This window comes from Artemia sp. Qi Xiang Cuo, chromosome 1 (assembly GCF_049724085.1).
Source record: "Artemia sp. Qi Xiang Cuo chromosome 1, ASM4972408v1, whole genome shotgun sequence".
Lineage (NCBI taxonomy): Eukaryota > Metazoa > Arthropoda > Branchiopoda > Anostraca > Artemiidae > Artemia > Artemia sp. Qi Xiang Cuo.
The window spans coordinates 85,501,955-85,525,026 of NC_142794.1; the positions used below are offsets into that span (position 1 = coordinate 85,501,955).

The following is a 23,072-nucleotide window of genomic DNA, read 5'->3' on the forward strand; positions in this document are numbered from 1 at the left end:
CTTTGAACGAGGTTTCTAAGAAACCTCGAAGAAGTCTTGCAATTGTCACCTATACAGTGTAAAAAAAATAGTAAGCATTGTTAGAACTGTAATTGTGAGCCGCATCGAAATCGAGATGTCGAGGTGAAATCGTGATCAGAATCAGTACAATTTTGATATCGTCTTTATTTCCTATACATTGTTTTACAACTTGCATAATCTGGTGCCCCCTGAAGCCCTACGCATGAATTTTCTTATTTTTCCAGACGTTTTTGGCAAAACATTCGAAAAACATAAAAGATGTGGGATCCATGAGATGCGCTAGCCGTGAGGGTGACTTGAACTCTAATAGAAAGGTCAGTAGTTATTTCATTACACTCCCGTTGTTCATCGAAAAAGCTGTCAAGTGTTTGGGCGCCTTGGGAATTACTTCAAAAGTCACTTATTTTAAATGGCAATTTTTGTTTAGTCACCATTATATGGAAATCAAATTGCTGTTTTTGTTTGTGGCTCACTTTGCTTAACAATTAAATATAAACTGTGGTTCTGATTGCAATTTTTATGTATGTAAGATGAATAAATCTACTAACTTTTTGCTAAAAATTACTTTCCCCGTTGTGAGAATTTATTGCTAGTATTAAAACTCTTTAACTGTTCGATACCTCTAAAATTTGTATCCAAAGTTTCTGTGTTTTTTTCCATGATCAATCCGATTATGGGAGGGGTAGTTGCCCCCCCTGCCCCATAGCAAATTACGCCACTGATGGGAACAAACACAACCACATGTATCTTGGAAAAAAGGAAAAATCAGGAATTCAAAACATATATGTAAAATATATATGCACGACACGTATAACATAAAATATTTAAAATATTTTTTTTCATTTAATACTTAATGTAGTTACTATATTTAATTACTATATTAATTACTATAACTAATTAATTACTATATAAATCTATACAAATGCTAATAACTGTAAATAAATGCTATAAATGCTGTATTTTTTTTCATATCCTAAAGGTCCACTTTCTATCCCCATCCCCTACGATAAAGGGATTTTCTTTGGAAAATGCAGCTTTCATGTGGAAATAGACCTAATATGAGGACAAAAAGTGTTTTTTAATGTACTTAGCCTAATTTAAGTCTTGGGACAACAAATAGCTGATTCATCATAATTTTTTCGTGAAACAGCTTACCTAATCTTCAATCTCTAAAGCTTATGCGGTATTAAATTACGTTTAATTTGAAATTAATTTAAAACAGTATTTATTGTAAATTAATTGCTTGATATTGCATTATGTTATTCACTTAATGTTGACGTCTCTATTTTAGGTGACTGAGGTTGCACTGGAGTCCGTATGTGTTGATGAATCTGATGGAACTATTGAAATAATGAATCTGATCAACGTTGCTTTGGCTCTCTTCACGCTGCTTCTTATTGGGAATCTTTGCTATGATTATTACCAATTTAGAAAAACAGGGAGAATTCCTTGGATTGTTACAAAAATGCCCTAGGCTTCATTGAAGCTTTTCTATGCAAAGTACCTCGGGAAAATAGTTTTCGCTTCTTCTTTTTCTAACTGAGTGCCGACATAATGCGAACATATTTTCTCCCTGCTTGGCCTGATACAAACCTGAAGTTAAGAATTCTCCTAGTGACGAGTTTGTTTACTCGGAGATAAAAATTTGTGACGTCAGCCGATCAGTGTCATGTGGGCACTTAGCTTTCTCCTAGGAAGTCTAGAACTCTTCAATGACAAGGTTTTTTTTGGAATAGAAACTCAATTCAAGCTGTTTATGCAAAGTTTGCTTCTGTAGCTAAATGCTTACGCAATGAAAACGTTTCTCCATTAGCATATTTCTGACCTGACTTGATGCAACTTTAGATTCAACAAATGACCTTTAATTCCTTTTTGCTTTTACTCGCAGCTAAAAATTTTTTAATGCGTTGGTTGATCAGCGCAATTCTTACCAGGCTCCTCATCAATATGCATTGTGCAGTAAATTCCCTATTTGTAGTCAGGCGTGTCCCGAGAGAGAGAGAGGTGGGATTGAAGGGTGCACTTCGCCCCCCAACTTTTTTGGCATTCGGTAAAATAAAATTTTGCAAAATTCCTGATTTCTACTGAAAATTCGGCAGAAATCAGGTAGTGATTCAGTAAAATCTGCTAAGTTCTCCCTCCTATAAAGAAAAGAGGCTCGGGATACCCCTGTTTGTAGTTTTAAAGGATAACTAAATTTTATCTGTGTATCAAAAGCTGTCTACTGGCTGCATCACTTTCGTATCCATGCAAACCATAATAGTTCTGTCATTTTTTTTGGCAGCAAGGTTAAGGGTAAATTGCGTGATGAAGTGTCATAAACTGATTTAATTTATTAAAATAAACTCTTTTCCAATGCACTATTAAAAACAAAATGGTGGCAATTAGTATTTCATGAATGGTTTGACTTTTTTCCCCTATAAAAGTTAACCATTTTGCTTTCGCGGTGATTAGAATCACAGATTACTACTACAGCTACTACTAACAACTCACAGTAAGATCAAGCCTCCTCAGGCCAACACGGCTACGTACACTCCTCCCAATCTGTTCAGAGCCTCCCTCTTTACACCCTACCAGGAATTTTTCAGTTCCCGAGATTTGATGAGCCCACCCATAATGATGATAAAAACTAATTAACAAAAACGATGCAGCTCTAGAAGACTAATTAACTATTGATGAAAAGAAGACGCCAATGGCATAGAAAAGCGTTTTTAAATGTTTACCCAGGCAGAGGCCTGCATTAAGAGCTCTTAAGCATGGGCATAACGAGAATTTAAAACTAATAGCACCGCTTACACTGAACTGTTACCTAGCAGAAGAGAAAAAAGGTAGGGAATGTAAATAATGTCTCCGGCTTCCTTTTAGCGAAAGTTAGTATTCTATCTTTGGCCCAACTTAAAATGAAATTCCAATTTGTATTTCTAAAACTGGATTTATTATTTATGGTAGTGCTAAGTGGCGTTCGGTATTTTTTATTATAACAAATTTGAGATATAAGCGGAAAGAGACTGAAGCCACCTTTCTGAATTTTATCATATATGTAAGAAGAAATTGTTTTTTTTTGGGGGGGAGGGGAGAGGGAATGAAATTTTAGAGCAAAAACATGAGACATTATATTCGAATATGCCTTTTCTTCAGGAATTTTCCTTGAGACTAGGTCAAACCTGGCTCCTTCACTTTCGTCGTTCCAAGTACTTGAAACACTGTTATCTTTACCCTCGCTTTTCCTTATGCGTTTTCTGCTTTATATCTTCTTTGCTTATTTTATTTGTTGATTTTTGCTTTGTATCTTTCTGGATAATAATCCAAATTCTTAATTTTTGTTACGGGGGGGGGGGGGGTACAGGGATAAACATAGACATTGCATAGGGTCAAATAGTCAAGGCACTGTCAGAAATAGGTTCAAAAGTTCGAGACCTTGATGCGTCCCTTATTACCGTATTCTTAATATTCTACTTTTTCTATTAAGTTTACAGACTATGATGAATTGGTCACAATTTTGGCCCAAATTCAATCCTTAGGCTGTGATAAAATAGTAGCTTTATATCCAGTGCAACAGTTATGTGTTTTAAAATTTTATATATTATACCTTATAGATTAATACCTTATATTTTTGGTTATATACTGTCATGTTTATTCTGGAGATTACACTAATTCGGAATGATTATTTGTTACTATGTCAATTCGGCTAATTCTGATATGATTCTTGGTAAGAGAGATTACAGCAATGGACTTTACAGTCCCTACCGACGGTGCTAATCTCCGTTTCATGGCCCTTCAGCCAGGAAGTGCAATGGGGGGGGGGTGCTTTCTCATACCCTTCCTGTTTACCATCCCCATATTTCTCCGGGTGCTCAGGGTCGACTCTGGCTGAGCTTATAGAGTCACGCCCCTGACCCTTCTTCCAAACAAAATAACCAGCGACATTAAGAATCGAACTCCTGTCCTTAAGGATAAAGAATTACAATTCTAGCGTGCTAACCACTCCACTAGAGGTATAACTATAGGAAGGGTTATATAAATTTATAAAACACCTTCTTATTGTTATACTGAAACGTTCCCTAGCCATCTTAACCTTTCAGAAATTCATTATAGCCCTGGCAAGAGGGAGAAAACCAAATTGTCGTGGAGCTTTTTGTTTGATAGCCCAGACCAGCGCCTAAACCATCCTTAGACACCTTCTTTGGAAAAACAATCAGTATACCTTCCCCAACCTTAGCTTCGATACTGAGAGCCATTTGACCACAGTCATTACCGTGGTTTCCAAAACAACCTAATCTTAGCTTGGACATTCAATGGTAAAAAAAACCTCGTGCCTCGGCGATTCTGATTTTTATATCAACAGAATCCACTATCATTAGTAATAATGCGGCCCGGGTAAGCGAAACTACTCACTTTACAGATTTTTTTTTTTGGTTTATCTAACATCATGTCTTAGTCTTCATTAATTCGTACTCTAAGCGACTTTGGCCCTGTAGTATTAATTTCCAACCCTATTCTCGTACCCTGAACTCTTAAACCTCAAAAAACTCATTCATTGAACTGAATTTTTTATTACAGGGTGGTGTAAAATCATATGCATGGTTTTATCCTCCCAGGTGATATGTTCTTTCATAGCCTTTATGGTGTTCCTTGGGACAAATTCCATCAAAATAATCCATATAAACGGAGATAAACACAACCCTGCTTAACTCCTGATTCTACTCCGAGCCAACTAGTAACCTCACTTTCTATCTTAACCTTAATTAGAGAATAGACATACAAAAATAACAAGGCAGGGAACTTCAGTGAATATTCCGAGATTCTTTTGCAATCTAGCTCCTCATAGACAAACAGGGTAGTGATACTCAACTATGGTTAATCAAATTGAAAAAAAATTGGTTGGTTTAGGACAACAAATGTCTTTAATGCCTTGTTATTACCTGAATCAAGCTGACAACATTTCCATCAAAAATTGGTTGTAACAAGCTCTGAAATCTTGATAACAAATGTTAAAAATGGAATTCCCAATGTCAACAAAAATTATTAGCTAAATTGGTATTCTCAGTAGATGTACATAATTGAGACTCCTCAGTAATCTCACATTTTTTTTTTTAACTACAACACGTTTTTTATGGAATAAAAACACATTTTTTTTATGGAATCGATGAAAATTGATTACTTCACAACGCTTTTTGCCTCCCGTTTTATCAATAATATGTATTAACATGAGATTGTTACACCTAAAATGTAGCAACTTTGAACAAAAAATATCGTAATTTCAATATTCCACGATCTTAATTTCGGAATTCGGCAATCATATTTTGTATGTTACAGCTCAGCACCATCTGCTTAATTAATAGCCATAGCTAGCAGACATTTTTTTTTTTTTATTATTATTGTTCAAATTCCCATCCTTTCACAAATAATCCTTGTTCTCTAAATTTACTTCTCAGACATATTAATTTTTAATAGGCTAGAGACAGTATATGTCTGTGTGAATTGAGATACTAGATTACCCTAAAGTCTTGGTAGGATATGATATGTAACAAAAAAGTAATTATGTACACGGCACAAGGCATTTTTGTTTATTGTGGAGAATATTTATTCACAAATATTTACAAACAGGTAAGCTGGAAGCCGGGTATTAGACGCTATTAGACGTTTATTAGACGCTATTAGACGCTTTTACAATAGCTCCATGTAACGCACAATACAACGCGAGTTACTTACAAAATAAAAAAGGTAAACCAATATTCGCATAAAAGATAGACAAAAGATGAAACTAAGCAAAGTCCACACAATTCAAAACCTTTGTCTAGACGACGAAATGAAAAATTACCATCCCGATTATCAATTGGAGATGGTAATCAAAGCATTCACTTCATTTTAGAATTGCAAAAAAGCAGGTTTCCGATATTTTCTTTGTCAATCGTTCGATTGCTTGAGATGTGACTCTATCCTATCGCTGGGTGATACAAAAATCATGGAAATCAGCAACACAACACTTACTAAGATGAATTAGCTGAAAACTCTTAACCCTTTTTGTACACTATGAATATATTCATGTATAGGACTTGGAAAATGTAATGTTAAAAATATGCTTGCGAAACGGGCCATAGCTTCCAAAAAAAATTAATAATTTCAACAAATGTTTATATGTCACAGCTTTGGTAGTGCGGAGACAACAATGATTCCAATAAACAATAGGATAATTGCCAGCCAGTATGCTGAAAGAAAAAGGAAAAATTGAGATAATTCAAAATTGCATGATTTCAGAGCTATAAATTAAAAATACAAGACTTGGCGCATGTAACTGGATGACACTTACGCTCTGCCACATACGGGGGAAAGGAAAACAACTTGCCCTTTTCTGTTCCAGTATGTTTGGCTGGATTGTATTGATTTTGTTCAGTTTTACTGAAATATCAATCTTGAGGTGTAAAATCAGTGGCTTAAATTTCTTCAAAATCCTGAGGGGGGGGGGGCTATTTTAGAGCCCTATAGTACCATAAAGATACGATATACTAAAGAAAACTGACCCGTTTCTGTGGATACTTGAATTATGCAGGCTTATCTTAATTTTGACCATATTTTTGAAGAAACTAAATTTCAGGTGGGGCGGGGGGCCGACTGGGGTCTGGGGATCATCCTGAGGTCTTGTAGGGACAGTTGCCTCCCCCCTGCCCCATAGAAATTTACTCCCTGGGTAAAATTAACTTAATAGTTGGCACTTCGCTCCCTGCAAACATTTTGGATAGCAAAAGTTTTTTGCATTTTTTTGCATATGTGTGGCAAATTCTTTGCATATGCATATGTGTGGCAAATTTTAATGCATATGTGTTTTTTTGCATATGTGTGGCAAATTTTAATGCAATAAAATTAGTTCCTTACAGATGGAACAACGCAAGTGAATTTTGTTTGCAAATGTGAAACTATTGTCAGTGTTAGTTTCTTCTGCTTCTAGAGGTGTAGGGATTTCTTGGTTTAGCCCCTTGTGTAGAGTAATACAATTATAAAAAAAGAAGCTAATATTCAAAGCAAAAACCTTCAGCCGTATAGTTTCTCTATCTTCCTATAACCCCTAGATTACACTTGTTAGAAAAGTTATCGGGGTGCTGAAGAATCGCGTTGTTTCGTTCAGTTGCTTTCAAAATAAGCTCTAAGAGCATCAACTTTTGGCGACGGTAGAATGAAGGGCAAAATAAAAAACAAAACGAACATCAAAACATAAAATAGGGTAATACGTTTAGTTGCCCTTTCACCGTTGCTTCGAGAGGGCTTAGGAACAGATAAAAGTCCTAAGGACAAAAAGGATCTCCAAAGGCAAATCACTAAGTTTAAAATGCACCCTCTCAAAGCAACAGAATAAGGGTACCGAAATAAAAATGTCTAAAGTTGAATGGCTATCCAAACGCGAGAGGTCATTTTGTGTAAATTATCAGAAAGTAGTTGGAAAATAGCAGTTTGCAAATGAAAATATCACAAAGAATCGGAATTGTGAAGTTCATTATAAATGGGGCTTAGTTTCACCGGTATCTCTATACTACTAATAGAGGGCCCCTAGCCACCTGAGGCCGAGACAGCTACACACGCTCCTTCTCCATCCCAATCTATTCAAAGCCTCCCTTTTTACACCCTCGTACCCCAGATGAGGACGACGTGCTTTCCGTTTAGCCCTTGACGGTCGGCCGAAAAGGACAATCTTCGGCAATCTGTCATCCGTACAACATGCCCTAGCCATCTCAACATTTCTTTCATTATAGCCCTAGAAAGCGGGATTGAACCACAATTTTCGTACAGCCTACTGTTTGAAATACGGTCAGTCAGCCGGGTATCCAGAACGATCCGTAGACAATTTCTCTGGAAAAAATCTAGCAAATCTTCTTCATCCGCTTTTCGGAGCGCCCATGCTTTAATGTGATATTTGACCACTGCCATCACTGTAGCTTCTAATATTCTAATTGTGGTACTAAGACAGTGAAAATGACTTCTAAATGAATATTTCGGCTCTAGATCTAAGATTCGTCATCAGTAAAGCACAGATAAATGGAGGCTTGCGATAAAATATGTGACCATTAAAACTAAAATTAAAACAATCCTAGAAACATCTCTTTAAGGAAATTCAACGAGGACAGAAGAAAAAGCAGGAAACAAGGCGATTCATTCAGATAAAACAAACCAAGAGCGTGTTTTCAATGCGATTCTCGCTTTTTTGGCAGCTAACTTAAAACTCCCTCGACTGCTTTTTTGACACCGTAACTATATTAGTATTATGCAAGTAAATCCACTACCCAACTTCTAAGAAAATATCCATTGTGATCATTACCAGCGTTGAGGAAACCAAAGCAACTCCTAACCTCAAAAATTCTGACTGTCCCAGAATTCTATACAGGGGGAACATATGTCGAATCTATGCGATCGAATGATCGACAGAGCTAAAAACTAACTCACCGAAGAGGTAAACTTAATTCCTTCGAGCTGTTTCAATCACTTTTGATTCTTTTTTTAATTGTCAAGACTAGTAAGATATTATGATTAATGTAATCGTGCAATTATTCTAGATACGCTTTAGGCATAAAATAAAAGAAGGTGAAAATGAAGAAGTGAAGCTTGTAAACAAAAGCTCGAGTTCGAGATGTAAATTGAACAATGAACTGGATTTCGAGTTCTAAATTTAGAAACAACATATAAATCCTTAACATAAATATTTTTCAATATTTATTCTATAATTAGCCAACTTTATGCAGTTTTTTTTCGTCGAATTTATAAGCTAACCAAATTTATGGCCCACTGAGATAAATTGACTGCGTGGCATTTCCGTTCGATATCGTTGAGAAATTAGCTACCATAAGAATTTACCTCCAGCAGAAGTCATGGCTTCATCGATTAGTTTTAGAGCAAAAATTCCGTTTCGTGAGCCTTCATCGCCTCCCTCCAGCCCTTACTTTATATCCGTCAAAGCAGAATTTACAGGAATTTTTTAGTTACAACTTTTGATTTTTTTTCTTTCACAACGACTCTAATTACTCCAAAATTATTCTACAAAATTTCATTGTAGTATCTGCTATTTAATATGGCTCTTATCACTAGATTTCCCATAGTCCCCATAAAAGTCCAATTATGAGTTGCATTCACTTGGTAACAAATAGATGAAAATACTTTATTTCAATGTATTTCATTCAATGTACACACACACTTGATTTAAAATTTCTGAGATAAGCAGGACGTCATAAGCATCTAGTGGTGCTATAAATATCGACGTTAAAATAATTATGTTTTACTGTATAGAGGAAGATATATTGACTATGAAACAACGAGACAAATACCATCAAAGTTCAGTGTATAAAAAAAAATGTCATAAACGAGACGATGGGTGTGACATATTTATGAAACACAAGCGAAGAAACTAAGCGTGTTCCCGAACACAATCATAATTAATCATCTTTAAACTTTCAAATACTTCAGTCCTAAAATGATGGGTACTTTTCTTAATTGTACTTGAGTCGAGGAACAGGCTGTTTACATGTAACTCCGCACCGAGAATTGTCGACGTTTCAGATGCTGAATCTTTTTACAGTGCCAGGTGGCAAGCCTGTCACTCAGCCTTGCGGCAGCTGGGATCAAACTCCTGAACAAGCAGAGATCAATATCTTATGCCTCATAGAAAATATTGCCACAATGAAAGGGTCGCTTTTATTCCCTCCCCTATAACACAAATATTAAGGATGTAGACTGAAAAATGAAGCTTTAAAATAAATGTCAGTGGCGTTTTTACACAACAATAAGGGAGGTGAAGAACTCTTGTTCAGGTCTAGTCTAAACGAAAGGATTGATGAATGAAATGAAATGTCTGAATGAAATGAATTTGACATAAACAAAAAGTACTAAAGCTATCGTTTCTTCTCCAGTCACAATACAAAGCTTGGACAAACAAATTGTTTAAATAGAGTTGTTATAGAAGAGCTATAGTTACGGTTGAAAGAAAATAAGAACAAGAAATTTGAATATCAGAGATGACGACTGGCTTCTAGAAGGTGCCATATAATGCTACTTACGCCAGGTTACATCCTTTTTCCCGGTAGCAATGACGTTATCAGTCTGACGCATCAGTCGGTCCCTGGTCCAGTCGGATTGATCGGTTATCCCATCAATCAAATCTAAAAATAATTGCAAAAAACATGAGAATAAGATTAAAAGTAACCAATAGGTTGTTGAATTTTTATTGGCAAAGTTGAAAATAAACTGCTCAATTACACAATTTTTGCCTTCATATCGAAGGAATTGTCATAGAAACTTCGAAAAGGGCTCATTTGATTGGAAATTGGAAGGACTTGTGCACTTTTTAATAGCCGAAAGTGACTGGAGGGCAACTAACACCCCTTCCATGCCCACCATTTCCCCAAAAACATCCAATCAGAATTTGAGATAGGCATTTTGTTCAACGTAGTTGGAAGTTCTGGAAATTAGTTCTTTGGGGATAACACCCCCCTCACACCCCTCAAAACAAGGTTTATAAGTTATGCACTGGGTGCATATAAGGTTTTTATGGAATGGGCGGTCATGTTAAATTCTGATGAGTCTCATCTGATTTTAAATTGGAAGTTATAGTGCCCTTTTAAGAGTCAAAGTGATTTGAGAGGAACCTCCTTCCCCACGCCCATCATTTCCCATAACAAATATCCAAACAAAGTTTTGAGACATAATTTTTTTTTAGCATTTTTGAAAGGTTCAGTAATTATGCGTAGCAATAGTTGTAGTAGCATTATTACCAGTATGCAAATAGCACCTTTTTTTAACATCCCCTTCAACACACGATGAGATTTTTAACTTAATACCATCAACCGGTCCTGAAGCATTGCTGATACGTCTTCTTGACAACCTATGTGGGCACAGTGTGTTTCGATTTATTTCAATACAGTTACAATATTGCCCAAAATTTTCGCCTTAATACCTTTAGGCTTATTAGTTGTATTAGTAGCACCAGTTAATATAGTAGTAGCAGTAGGAGTACAGTTAATAGTAGCAATAGTAATAGTAGCAATAGTTGTAGGAGTAGAAGCATTAGTATTATGATGCAAATATTGTCTTATGGTTATTTCAACATCGTCCACAACAAGCGTTGTAAGTTTTAATTTCACGCACGAAACGGTTCCTAAGATATTGCTTATATGCTCTTTTGACAACCTGCATACGGATGGCAGGTTGTCATCTGTACAACAGAAATATTCTCTGAAAATTTCACCTTCACATCTTCATAGGTTGTGGATTTTGAGCTAACCAGAAGCCACTGTGTGTATTCGTTTAATGCTGCTTCTACGGTTACTGTAACTAACGACACTAATGGAATTAAATTGAAGCTTTTAGGAACGTTTAAAAGGAGTTTCAATTAAACGAAAAACCTATATGCATACAGGTATTAAAAGGGCATATAAGCACTGTAGGGAATTTAAGGACATGGGCAGCGATGCTCATTCATAGCTAGTAATATCATTGATATTTTAAAGGAGGTTATTTGATTGAAAATTAAAAGTTCTAGTGCCCCCTTACGAGTCAAAAGTGGGTGGAGGGCAATCAGCCCTTCTTTTTAGATCATACCTTTCTAAACACCTCCAATCGAAATATTAAGCCAACTGTTTTGTTGAGTATAGCAGAATAGTCTAGTAGCTATATCTCTAGGGCTATCGGATATGTCAACTCCCCCCAGATATGTAATTTGCCTATTATGCTTAAAAACTAAATATTGCTTTAAAATTAAATCAAAACACACTGTTTTTATTCTGGTTGCCAATAAGACATCTCAGCAATATACCAGGAACGACTGAGGGTATTAAGTTCAAATTTTCGGGGCTACCTCTATTACTACTTCTGGTCTTATAATTTTACTAAATCAAAAGAGTGTAATTTCATCCAGGCTGTAAAAGAGCATAGGCCTACATACAACTTCATGGAGAATTGTATTAATTTTCATTCATCAGGTCAACTAGATGATGTATATGACTAAATTAAAAATTAATATATGTGACACGATTTTCAAAAGAAATAATGTTGCTAAAAATTACAGAAAAAGTTTCTCCGCCATACAGACAGCAGGCCAAACTATAAATTCTCTAAAGAAAACCGGAAAGATTCAAACTATTATTTTCTTTTTCCCCGAAAAAGACTATGTCAATATAAAACGAACAGAAATTAATGAAAGAAACTTTTTCCACAAAATAAGTTTTTCGAAAAAAAGGAAAGAACTCAATTAAATCAGAAATGAACAAAAATAGAATCAAGTAATCTACAAAGCATACAACTTCCACAAATCAGTATCTATAAATAAATGAAACCCAAAACGAACTGAAATTAAAGTAAATAACAGAGTCAAACTCAAAACAAGCAGAAATTAATATGAGTAGGGTTCAAAACCCCTATGTTTTCTTAAAGCCAAAATATAATTTGTACTTAACTGAAAGAATTCAAATGAATGTGCATTGTCAGTCTAATATATATAAGCTGATATTTATTCCTTAAAATATAAATTAATTTTTGATTTCTTAAAGTTATAAAAGTAAAAACATTTAAAATCATTTTTTTCAGTAAAGAACAAATTATATCCTGGCTTTTAGAAAGCATAGGGGTTTAGAACCCTACTCATATTAATTTCTTCTTGATTTAAGTTTGACTCTGTTATTTTATTTAATTTCTGTTCGTTTTGGGTTTCATTTATTTATTGATATTGATTTATGGAAGTTGTATGATTGGTAGATTATTCGATTCATTTTTTTTTCTTTTTTGATTTAATGGAGTTCTTTACCTTTTTTTGAAAAACTTGTTTTGTGAAAAAATATCTTTTGATTAATTATATACACATACTCAATTAGTGAATAAATATTTATGAATGACCATTATCATATTTTTCTTTTCTTTTTCAGTAAAAACATGAGGGGTGTACCTTTTTAAAAATTAAGAGGAGGCATTTCTGTCCTTTTTCATCTTTCGTTTCTAACGAAAACGGTAAAAATACATTATAGGGGGGCAGAAATGCCTTCCTTCTTCTGATCATTCATTTTCAGGAATGGAAATTTGAGGGAGGGTAAGTACCCCCCTCTAAATTTTTAAAAGTATATATTTTATAACTTAGGGGGGGGGGGGGTATTTTCCTCCCCTCCAATTTAAGTTCCTGAAAATGGGCCATCATATGGGCGAGGGCATTTCTGTTTTCTTGATTTTTCAATGAAAATATAAAAAAGGTTATTTTCCTAATTCGGGAAGGGGGTTACTTTCCTTCCCCAATAATGGGACTCTAGAAACTTCACAAAAATGCCCTCTTCACAAAAATGGTTGTCTTTGATGGCTTATGAGTGCATGCAAGAATAATATCTATTTGCTGCAAAACTAGGTTATATTAAGCGACTTCTCGACTCCTTAGATCTGATGGACTCCTCAGTAGCATATGGACAGAATCCACATTGTAAACCCATAGTGGTAAGGTCAGCGCCCATAATCAACAAATAAATTGATGGAAGATCTGCTTAAGGATTGTTAACTTGTATAATATAAAAGTATCTGTTTGAATAACAAGGGCCTGAAGAATTAGGTATCAAAGAGCGCACTTATTGATTCAGGATACTGGGAGCAAGACCGTAAACGGGAAATGCCTAAATCTGACCCCTCCTCCTGGAACACATTGAACAAATTGCAAATACATTACCATTTTAAGGGCTAAAAGTAATCTAAGAATTATTTTTTCTGTTCTTGAACTTTACCCAAATAAACTGAAAACAATATACAAGAAGAGTTTTTTTTTTAATATACTGTTCTTAAAAGATTATTGTGAAGGTGCTTTTAATTGGGACACTTTTCTGGTCGACAGCCTTTCTGGCCCTGAGAAAAAGTCAACTTGTTGATTACCAATACACTGGAAATATGCAAATTTGTCTTATCCCTTCATATTTCTTTATAAAATCAGAAACATTTTTCGGGAAAACACAAAAAAGCTTTTTCTTTGGCAATAATGCCTAACACAATGTATATCCTGAAGTACATTTTTCAAAATGGTATAATGGTATAGAGCTTCTGAATAAAAGCGTTAGAAAATCACTGTCGAATTAAAATTAATTACATTCGAACAAAACTGAAAATTAAATAGGAATACTAACAACCAAATACTCCCTGCTGCATATTGCTTGGATGTAGCTGGGGACCACTCTTGATGTACGATATATAGGTAGTAAAACTGATGGTTGTGAGGTGGAAAATAAATTCAAAATAAAAGACAACAAAAATAAGAATTATCAGTAAAAAAATAATTAAAAAATGGTCCACCAATCAGCAAATTCACTTCGCCATGGTTCAGCATTCTCTATTTCGTGAGTATGATATCCACACTCACCAAAAACTAAACATGATCAGGAATATGCCTATATGCATAAGTATACATACTACTGATGCTTAAAGATAAATATTAGAAAATTTTTCCTTGAGTAGAAGGGACGTCAACTGACAAAAGATTCGAACTTGAACACTCACATTTTTTTGGTTTTCTAAGGTCCTCTTTTTTGTATAGGTGTGCTTAGGATACTCCAAACACTTAATTGTACTTGGAGACAAGCCAGGTTGTCCCACCACCACCCCTATCCCAAGTTAAAGAATTGGTGACTCCAGGACTGAAACCCTGACCTGGGAAGACAGGAAACCGTATGTTCAGCGTGCGGTTCTTGTGCACTGAACCCCGTTGAGCTCAACCCCCCTCGTGAAATTCAGCCCTCATTTAACACAATCCTCATGCAACTCAACACCTATTTAAAACAACCCTGTTACATTCAACCTCCATTCATCTCAACCAACCCATTTATTGATTTCAACCCTCCTTAAATCAACAACATAACAAGAAAATAAAAAGAGCTGGAAATAGTGATGGGTCCTTTTTTTATCTCTTCAGGGCACTAGAGCATCGCAGAGCCGTGCTCACGTGCACAGATTCACGTGCTTTTTATAATTCCGTCATGATATCACCATCAAAAAATACCTTATAGCACCAAAATGTGATTCTAGTATCATTTCTGGAATGCAAAGGCTTGAACAATAAAATGTCTACTACTGAAATCTACACGATCGAAAACCCTTAAACTGGCGTTTAAAATCTTCCGTTTGAATACTCCCCTTCCATGTCCCATTTTCGAGAGGAAAATAAAAAGTTTCAAAAAACTACCAATTGAAATAAAAACCATTGAAATACAAAGCTGGTTCACTGGTACAAATTTAAGCCTGACTGGAGAAAAAGCTATTCTAAATTTCTGGACCAACGTCTAAATTCAACGACCCTCATTCATTCATATTAACATTTTAAAATAAACTATTTATAACCTTTTATCAGCGACCGAAAGCCAAGTTCCTAGCCATTAATCAGTGCTAGTTGCACACCTACTCATGTTGAGGCTACCCCAATTTGTTTTAACGTTATCTTTGAAGATGGGTACAAAAAAAGGTTCAGGCACAAGTGAAAAAAAGAATACCATTTTGGGATACAACTGCAGTTCCAATGGATGTTACAGTAGTCTTTTGTCGGCTGATGATTATCGCCAATTCGTCTATGCCTCTATCTTGCTCAGTCTGTAATCAGTGTTAGTTCAAACTTGTTCTTAGGCCTTAGGTTGAGTTGACTCAAAAGGGGAGCGATTTACAGGCTGAGTTGAATTACATGAGGATTGAGTGGAATGAAGGTTCGGTTCAACCAAGGTCCAGTTAAATTGGACCGAGTTCAATGAGGGATGAGTTAAATATGGTTAGAGTTGCAAAAGCTTGAGATAAACAAAGGGTTCGGTTACACAGATGTTCACTTGAACACACATCCCGCCGTGCAATCTACTAGGCTAGGGCGGCTCATGATTATCCATATTTACAATAGTCTATAAATCCTGCACTGACTTGAGCCAGTTTAATTTCAATTACACCTACTCATATTGAGGCTACCCCAATTTCTTTTAACGTCATCTTTGAAGATGGGTACAAAAGAGATTCATGCTCAAGTAAAAAAAAAGAATACCATTTTGGGATACAACTTCAGTTCCAATGGATGTTGCAATAGTCTTTTGTCGGCTGATGATTTTCGCCAATTCGTCTATGCCTCTATCTTGTTCCGTCAATGCCTCTGCAAATCCTTGCCTTAGTCTTCCGTAAGCTTCTACATCGGCATCTTCATTAGTTGGGAGTGGCTGGTACATCACAAAGAGCCAGAATTCTTCGAATTATTAGCCGTAAATAAGTTTTGGATCTCCTTGAAGTATCCAGTCTTTGATTCCCAACCTGAAATGTTTTTAAATTATGATAGAAAACTTGTTTGACTGACCAACATTAGAATCATGATTATAAAAATTGCGTGTAAAATAAGTATAAAAGTACAAAATGGTTCTAAAATCACACTAGTATATCCAGAACACGGAAACTAAAGCACAGGTCCTAAACCAGTTCAATATCGTATGCCCTTTTTGGCATCCAGATTAACTAACTTCGAGATTTCAGCTAAGATGCTTATTGTTTAACGCCCAAAAAAGGATTCTCAGGCATACAATTTCACAAAACAATCGCACCTACCAAAAAGAATTTTCCTATTGCTCAAAAATTTTTCAATAATAATGTCAAAATCTACCAAAATACTGGATTCCTATATCACTCCAATTACCGACAAATAAATTACTCTATTGCTATTGGCTAACCAAACAAAAATTAAGCACCTATTCTGAAATGAAAAATAAAAAAATTTATACAACATTTCTTGCTCAATTTTTTGTACTTGTTGCGGGAATTTCAAAAGTAGCAGTTTAGAAACCAAGCAAGAAATCAATTTTAGAGTTTATCTCAAATTCGAGAGAAAATATGAACAGCTTTGACTTTTTTCCCAAACAAAATATTTTGTCTTTCCCTTTTACAAACCAACAAAATTGCTCAATTACTTATCAAAAGCAAACTAAAACAAACTTGAGATGGGAAAGACAGGAAGTTCACTCCACAGGCATGCCCTATTAACCCAGAAGGTTTTAAGACGGGATCGCTTCTATGAATAGCAGAAACTTTGTCCTTTGTCCCTATTTCAGATCCATCGTTCAAAACCTCTCTGATCTGAAGGATCTTATCCCGCTATCAGACACCAGATGTGGTAAGTTTTTCCAAAAAAGGCAGAATTTAAAGCGCTAATCAAAAATTAGTATAGTATCCTCTTATATTTCAACCCTTAGAATCAAAAGATTTACTGAAAGATATCTGAGCAGATTCAAGATATATAGGAAGCAACCAGAAAATATCTTCACCAAAAAAATATTTCCTCCCCCTCTCTACCATCTCAATGTTACCATTCTTTCTATGAAATGATCAGAAAAAAAAAATCAACACTGGTATAATTTCTGCTATACTTTTCCAGATCATGGAAAATACATGATACTGTAATAACTAGAACATTATACCTACTCTTAAAAATACTCCACTTTGAGGTTTACAGGCAATTTTTTTATCATGCTAGATGGTAGGCAAGCTGCCTTTTCTAGTATACACCACCGTCCTCTCAATTCTTATGAAGCTAAATGAAGAAAATTATTCCACATAATTCAAGTACCGTACCTGAATCATCCATGTTTAAAAATAATTCACTGAAATATTGTACTAACAGGTATACAAGCTTGATAAAGTTGCATAAACTTGATAATTTTAAATGAATCTTCAGTATCGTTAATCAAGAAATCAACTAAAGTCCAGTTTAGAAATTAAAACAAAAATTAGGTCGCCTTTCTGAAGCTGCTGTAATTCTGAAGCTGCTCTCCCCTCCCATCAGGAAAACAAATTTCAATAAATGGCATGCCTGCCAAAAATCAATTTCCAAGCATTCTTCTAACAAAGGGTAGACCATATGGGAAAAAAGGAGAGAAAAACATCATAACTCTAATAAACTTACTCAAGAACTACCATAATGAAACTTGGATTAAGGTAAAAATACTTATAAAAAAACTTGATGAGCCATGCTGTTAAAAAAAAAAAGATGTAAGAGGTGGGTTGTTTCATCAATTTCCTGGTTAAGTCAATCAAACTGCATAATGGGCTGTAAAATATGATTTTATGGCTTTTGGCTATCCTAGAAAATAGTTGAGTTAGTTAACACAGCTTTCAAGAAAGAGTTTAGAGCCTAAACTATATATAGTTGTTATCAAGCTTGTATCTCTAATCTTTGCCTAGTTTTGAAGATAAGAAGATTGCATCAATTACCTGTTGTATCTTTAGCAAACAATATGTTGTTCCTTATTTATGCCATGACTCTACTTTCCTTTGACTCTAAATTTTAAGAGAAAATTACAATCGTTCAAGGGGAATTTTTAAAAACGAAATGAATTTTTGTGAAATTTCAAACAGATTTGAGAAAATTCTTAACGAACTTGTCAATTTAGAAAAAGTATGGGGTTTAAAACACTTATTTTTTGTCTAATCTGCACAGATTTCTGATATTTTGATCCAAGTTCATTGGAGGCCAGTGCCTTTTAAAGGAGGGGAGGGGGGTACAAAAGTGAAAACATTTTTGGCCCCTGGCTCTATCCTTGGTCGATTCATTCCTGAAAACCAAATTGTCTACCATCTTTATGTTGGCTATTACATAACTATCAACATCTTTATAATTTTGTAAATGCTCTCCTTTCAGTGGCGCCAATTCACGAAAATGTAGAGGGGGAGGGGGGGTCAAGGATTTTTTGTCGATTTTTTTTTTAATGAAGAGTCCAAAAAAAAAAAAACATTGAGCAAAGTTACCTAAAACAGGGGGTAGCGGCGACTTCACTGCTTGACAAAATCGTCGATTACTCTATCCAAATCCAGTTTCTTTACCTCGTGTTTTTCAACGGCCACTATCATGAGATCACGGAGTCTGTCGTTTCCCGCCATCGGTCGCAGAGAGCCCTTCTAGTAGCAAATAGATTGCTAGTAGTGTTCACAGATAAAATAGCAAGTAGCTTCATCAGTTTTAGTACTACAGAATAGGAAACTGAGAGGTCGGATAAGATTTCGATAGCTCGAAGAAGATCCATTTTTGAAATATCACTTTTTGACAGATGCAGCTTTGCAAGAGAAAGCTGAGATTCTATGGCATGGTCATGAACATCGAGAATCCCTTAATAATGACGCATAAACCTTTCCACTTTTGAAAGTTCGAGAAAATCGGAGCTTGAGGGGTCAAAGGCAGATAAAGCGTCCAGCAGAGGCATATTTTGCATAAAACGTTGGTCAATCTCCCTCGTGAAACAGTCTTTTACCTCAAAGTACAGAAGTTTACTGGAGTCTGATTGAGCTGGCTGACTGGTATTGCGTTTACCGGTTGATGAGTTTGAAAGAAAGTCTTTGAGACGAATGGAAATGGCTTGAATTCTCTTGCTTTGAGCACTGGTTTTAGATTGTGGAGATTTCGATTCCTGGATATTGTGTAAAACCAGGAATTCGGTTATGTTTTTCCTTAAGTTGTTCCATTTTTTATCATTTCTTAGCTTTTGGAGTGCCTCAAATGTCCCAGAAATCAGTGCAAGTGCCTTGTTAATCAACAAAGTTTCGGATTGAAGTTGCTCTGATAAACAATTTACAATGACTAATACTTTTTCCATTATGTGCAAAGTTGAGACAAAAGAGGCAGAGTTGATTTGGAACTATCGCCGTTGGAACTATCAGAGACTGTGGCAAGCACAGCAACAATACAATCAAATCTTGCCTTCACCTTCGAAATAGAGCAGACTGCGTAAAACCAGCGAGTCTGGACAGTCCTCTCAAGCTCCAAGCGCTAATACGCTGGGATTCCACAAATAGCTCGTGTCGAGTATTGCTGCATCATATAAATGTGTAATGTCTGCACCACAGAGAAAAATTCTGTAAGTTCGCTGATATTTTTTAGGCAGTCTGTCAAAACCAAGTTTGATCTGTAAACTGCATGAGGTACCTTCTCCCAAAACTTTGCTTGAGCTCTGTTAAATTCCCCACTCATAGCGGATGAGCCGTCACAACATTGGGCAATAGACCGCATCAGACTGAGACTCCCCAGCAAAACTTATTGTTTGGAAGAAGGAAGGAAGGAAGTCAAGAATGGAAGAAGGCCCTGGTACAACTTCAAGCAGAAGTAACCCTAACATCTTGTTTCCAAATAGGAATTGAGAGATGTATATATCCCCCCCCGGAGGGGGGCGGGAGCCTCCCCCTAGACTTTGAAAATTACCATTCATTTATATTTCACAGCTATGTTTTATCTTAGTTATGTGCTATATTAAACCAGCAAGACTGGCTAACTGGTCGTTTTTATTTGTTGCCCATGTGCATTGTTTTGCACAGCTATTAAATAGCACTGTTACTTTTTGATGACCTTGCTTTGAAATGTCCCGTCTTTCCCACTCTAGTACCACCCTAATTTTACCATTAGGAGACAATCTTATTTTGTAATGTCTAAAAGTGCATCTAGGCTATTTTATTACCCATCTACCCAACTGGAAATGTGATTTCTGGGTAGGGTTTATTCAAAACTAGACGTCAGCTGGTCAGTATTTCTTTATTGTTTGTTGTGAAGAGTTTCTAATCAAATTATGAGTAAAAAGCGACAACAAACTTTGGATTTTTTTTACTGTGAAAATGCGGAAGAAAAAAGAAGGAACTGGCAATTGTGACAGCGCTAAAAGTGTCGGGTTAGTATATATATATTCCCCCACCTGTGACAGTCCTTTGGAAACAAGCAGAACAATAACTGCCTCAGGTCAACATGAAAGTTTGGTCTACATTCCTGAACCCCTTGAGGGTTCCAGTAGCAGCAGCAGTCAAGAATCTCTCTCAGATATCTCTATGACATGTCACAACAAACCAGCTCAACCTATTCTTGAAAGATATCCAGCTTCTACTTCTAATGGTAGCAAATTCAGTACAAATTACTATAAGACTTATGAATGGATTGAATGCTCAAAAAACTTGAATTCAGTGTTTTGTTTTGCTTGCCGCCATTTTTCTATGGGGACTCTAAAGGCTGGAGAAACTGCTGGAAAAAGGGCTTTCATTGAGTCAAGATTTTGCAAGTAGAGAGACAGTTCTGCTCTATTAAAGCAACTTGATGGTTCTGAAAGACACAGGCATAGTATGTCAGCATGGACGGAATTTAAGACAAATAGTACTGATACCTTGAGATCTATAACGAATGCCTTAATTCAATCCAGATCTCAAGAGGTTCAGGAAAATAGAGATCATGTGAAGTATATTGTTCGCGGTATTTGCTTTCTTGGCCACCAGGGTCTTACTTTGAGGGGTCATGACGAATCAGAAACATCTGCAAACCAGGGTAATTTGGTTGAATTGATGGAGGAAATGTCTAAAGGCAACGAAAAGCTGAAGCTCCAGTTACAGCGCCTATATGGTCACTATTGCTGTCATCAGTACCAAAAATGACGCAGTTACACTGATAGGAAATGCTTTGCACCAAGACATTATTCAGAAGTAGAATCAGCTAATTACTTTGCTATTCTTGTTGACGAGACAAAAGATGTTTCTAGAAAAGAACAATTAGCAATCCTACTCAGGTACACATCAAATGGAAAAGTAGTGGAGAAACCAATCGGCTGTTATCACAAATATAAATTAGACGCCGAGAGCTTATCCACCTCGATTTGTGAAACTAAAGAAAAGTCAGGTGTAGTCCGTTTGCAAAGATGTTCCTGGATGTTGACCAATACTACTGATTCAGAAGTACCTTTTTTTCTCCCCCGCCCCTATTGCAACATAAACAGTGGCCCTCTGACACTATTCTCATAAATTAGATCCAATAGTCAGAAACTTGTTGAAGCCTGTTTGATTTTCCAGAGAGAAATTCAGATATAGAAAATATGGATCCCACTTATTGGCTCATTTCTGACGAATTACCAGGTCATCTTCACTAAGGACCATTTAACTTCTCAACCAATCCATTAGTCTCCAAGTTGTAAATACTGACACAAATGGGTTTAGTTCCAAGACCCACATGCAGTTTCTGCATTGCTGAAGAGATATGGCTACTCTGTTGTTACTCAGGATCTCTGAAGGGACCCCACTCTGTAGAAAAAATTGATTAATTTGTAAGGAATCTTCAGTAAATGAGTTGAAAGAAGTGGTACTGGCTGAAGAGATATGGCTACTCTGTTGTTACTCAGGATCTCTGAAGGGACCCCACTCTGTAGAAAAACTTGATTAATTTGTAAGGAATCTTCAGTAAATGAGTTGAAAGAAGTGGTATTGCTTCTGGATATATAATTGCATAGTTGCTTACCACCAAAACCCTTCTGAAAAGGTTTTGTTAGACCCTAGAGACCCACCAGATTCATTCCTGTTTTATGACAAGATGTTTCAATTATTAGAGTGGTTCCAGTTACCTTCTGTCTATCATCTGGCAGCCATGTCACTCTTAGCATGATACTTCCAAGCCTCTATGCACATTTGGCAAAAAATTATTTTTCAAGAACACTGTCAGTATTTTGTTTGTTGCCTACCAATTTGCCCTCTCATAGGTGAATTTTGGGACAGTTTCAGCAACTTTGTCAAGTAGACTAAATGAACCAATAACTGTCACTTTATCCCAATCGTCATACTTGACAACTCAGGAAAAGATATCAACTTTCATAACAAAATATCTTGCTTCTGTAGGTTTAGCCTTCATCCAAGCGCAGAATTCTTGTAAGATTTGATCTTTTCTCTGCAAGTTAGAAAAATTCTTCCCTTTTTGTTCAGGTTCCTTTGGGGACACCTGACTCTTTGACCTGCCATGAGACACCATCTGCTTTTCCCCAAGCCTCTGTCCCCAACTAGGGTAAAGGCACTGAGGATTTGACAATTTTTGTAAAAAACAACACTTTTTCAACTCCAAACACTTTTTCTCCCGTCAAAACCACAGGGAAAATTTCTGTTTTAATCAATATTAAGCAGCAAATTTTTTGCTGCTTTAACATTGATTATATTATATGTTGTTGGAGTTTGGCCTATATTAAATGATTAATCCAATGTTTGCATTACATACCACTTTCTTGTGTCCCTGTATTTATTCTGGACTACTGTATGGCAATTTTTAA

The 23,072-nt window shown here is 35.9% G+C and overlaps 2 protein-coding genes across 8 annotated transcripts in view; one reads left to right on the plus strand and one right to left on the minus strand.

The window, feature by feature from the left end:
• The window catches only part of LOC148956847 (protein singed wings 2-like), a 39,635-nt gene extending 35,940 nt beyond the window's left edge, over positions 1–3,695 (plus strand). For all 3 annotated transcript variants that reach the window (XM_089087530.1, XM_089087523.1, XM_089087538.1), the window contains exons 8-9: positions 246–335; positions 1,313–3,695. In XM_089087530.1, the coding sequence (XP_088943656.1) occupies positions 246–335; positions 1,313–1,495 (273 nt within the window). In that variant the 3' untranslated portion in view covers positions 1,496–3,695. The remainder of the gene's footprint in view (positions 1–245; positions 336–1,312) is intronic.
• A 1,952-nt stretch (positions 3,696–5,647) lies between these two features.
• The window catches only part of Syx8 (syntaxin 8), a 39,116-nt gene continuing 21,691 nt past the window's right edge, over positions 5,648–23,072 (minus strand). For all 5 annotated transcript variants that reach the window (XM_089087549.1, XM_089087573.1, XM_089087558.1 and 2 more), the window contains 3 exons: positions 16,031–16,290; positions 10,059–10,160; positions 5,648–6,230 (listed from right to left, as the gene is read on the minus strand). In XM_089087549.1, coding sequence (XP_088943675.1) covers positions 6,163–6,230; positions 10,059–10,160; positions 16,031–16,208 — 348 coding nt within the window. In that variant the 5' untranslated portion in view covers positions 16,209–16,290 and the 3' untranslated portion in view covers positions 5,648–6,162. The remainder of the gene's footprint in view (positions 6,231–10,058; positions 10,161–16,030; positions 16,291–23,072) is intronic.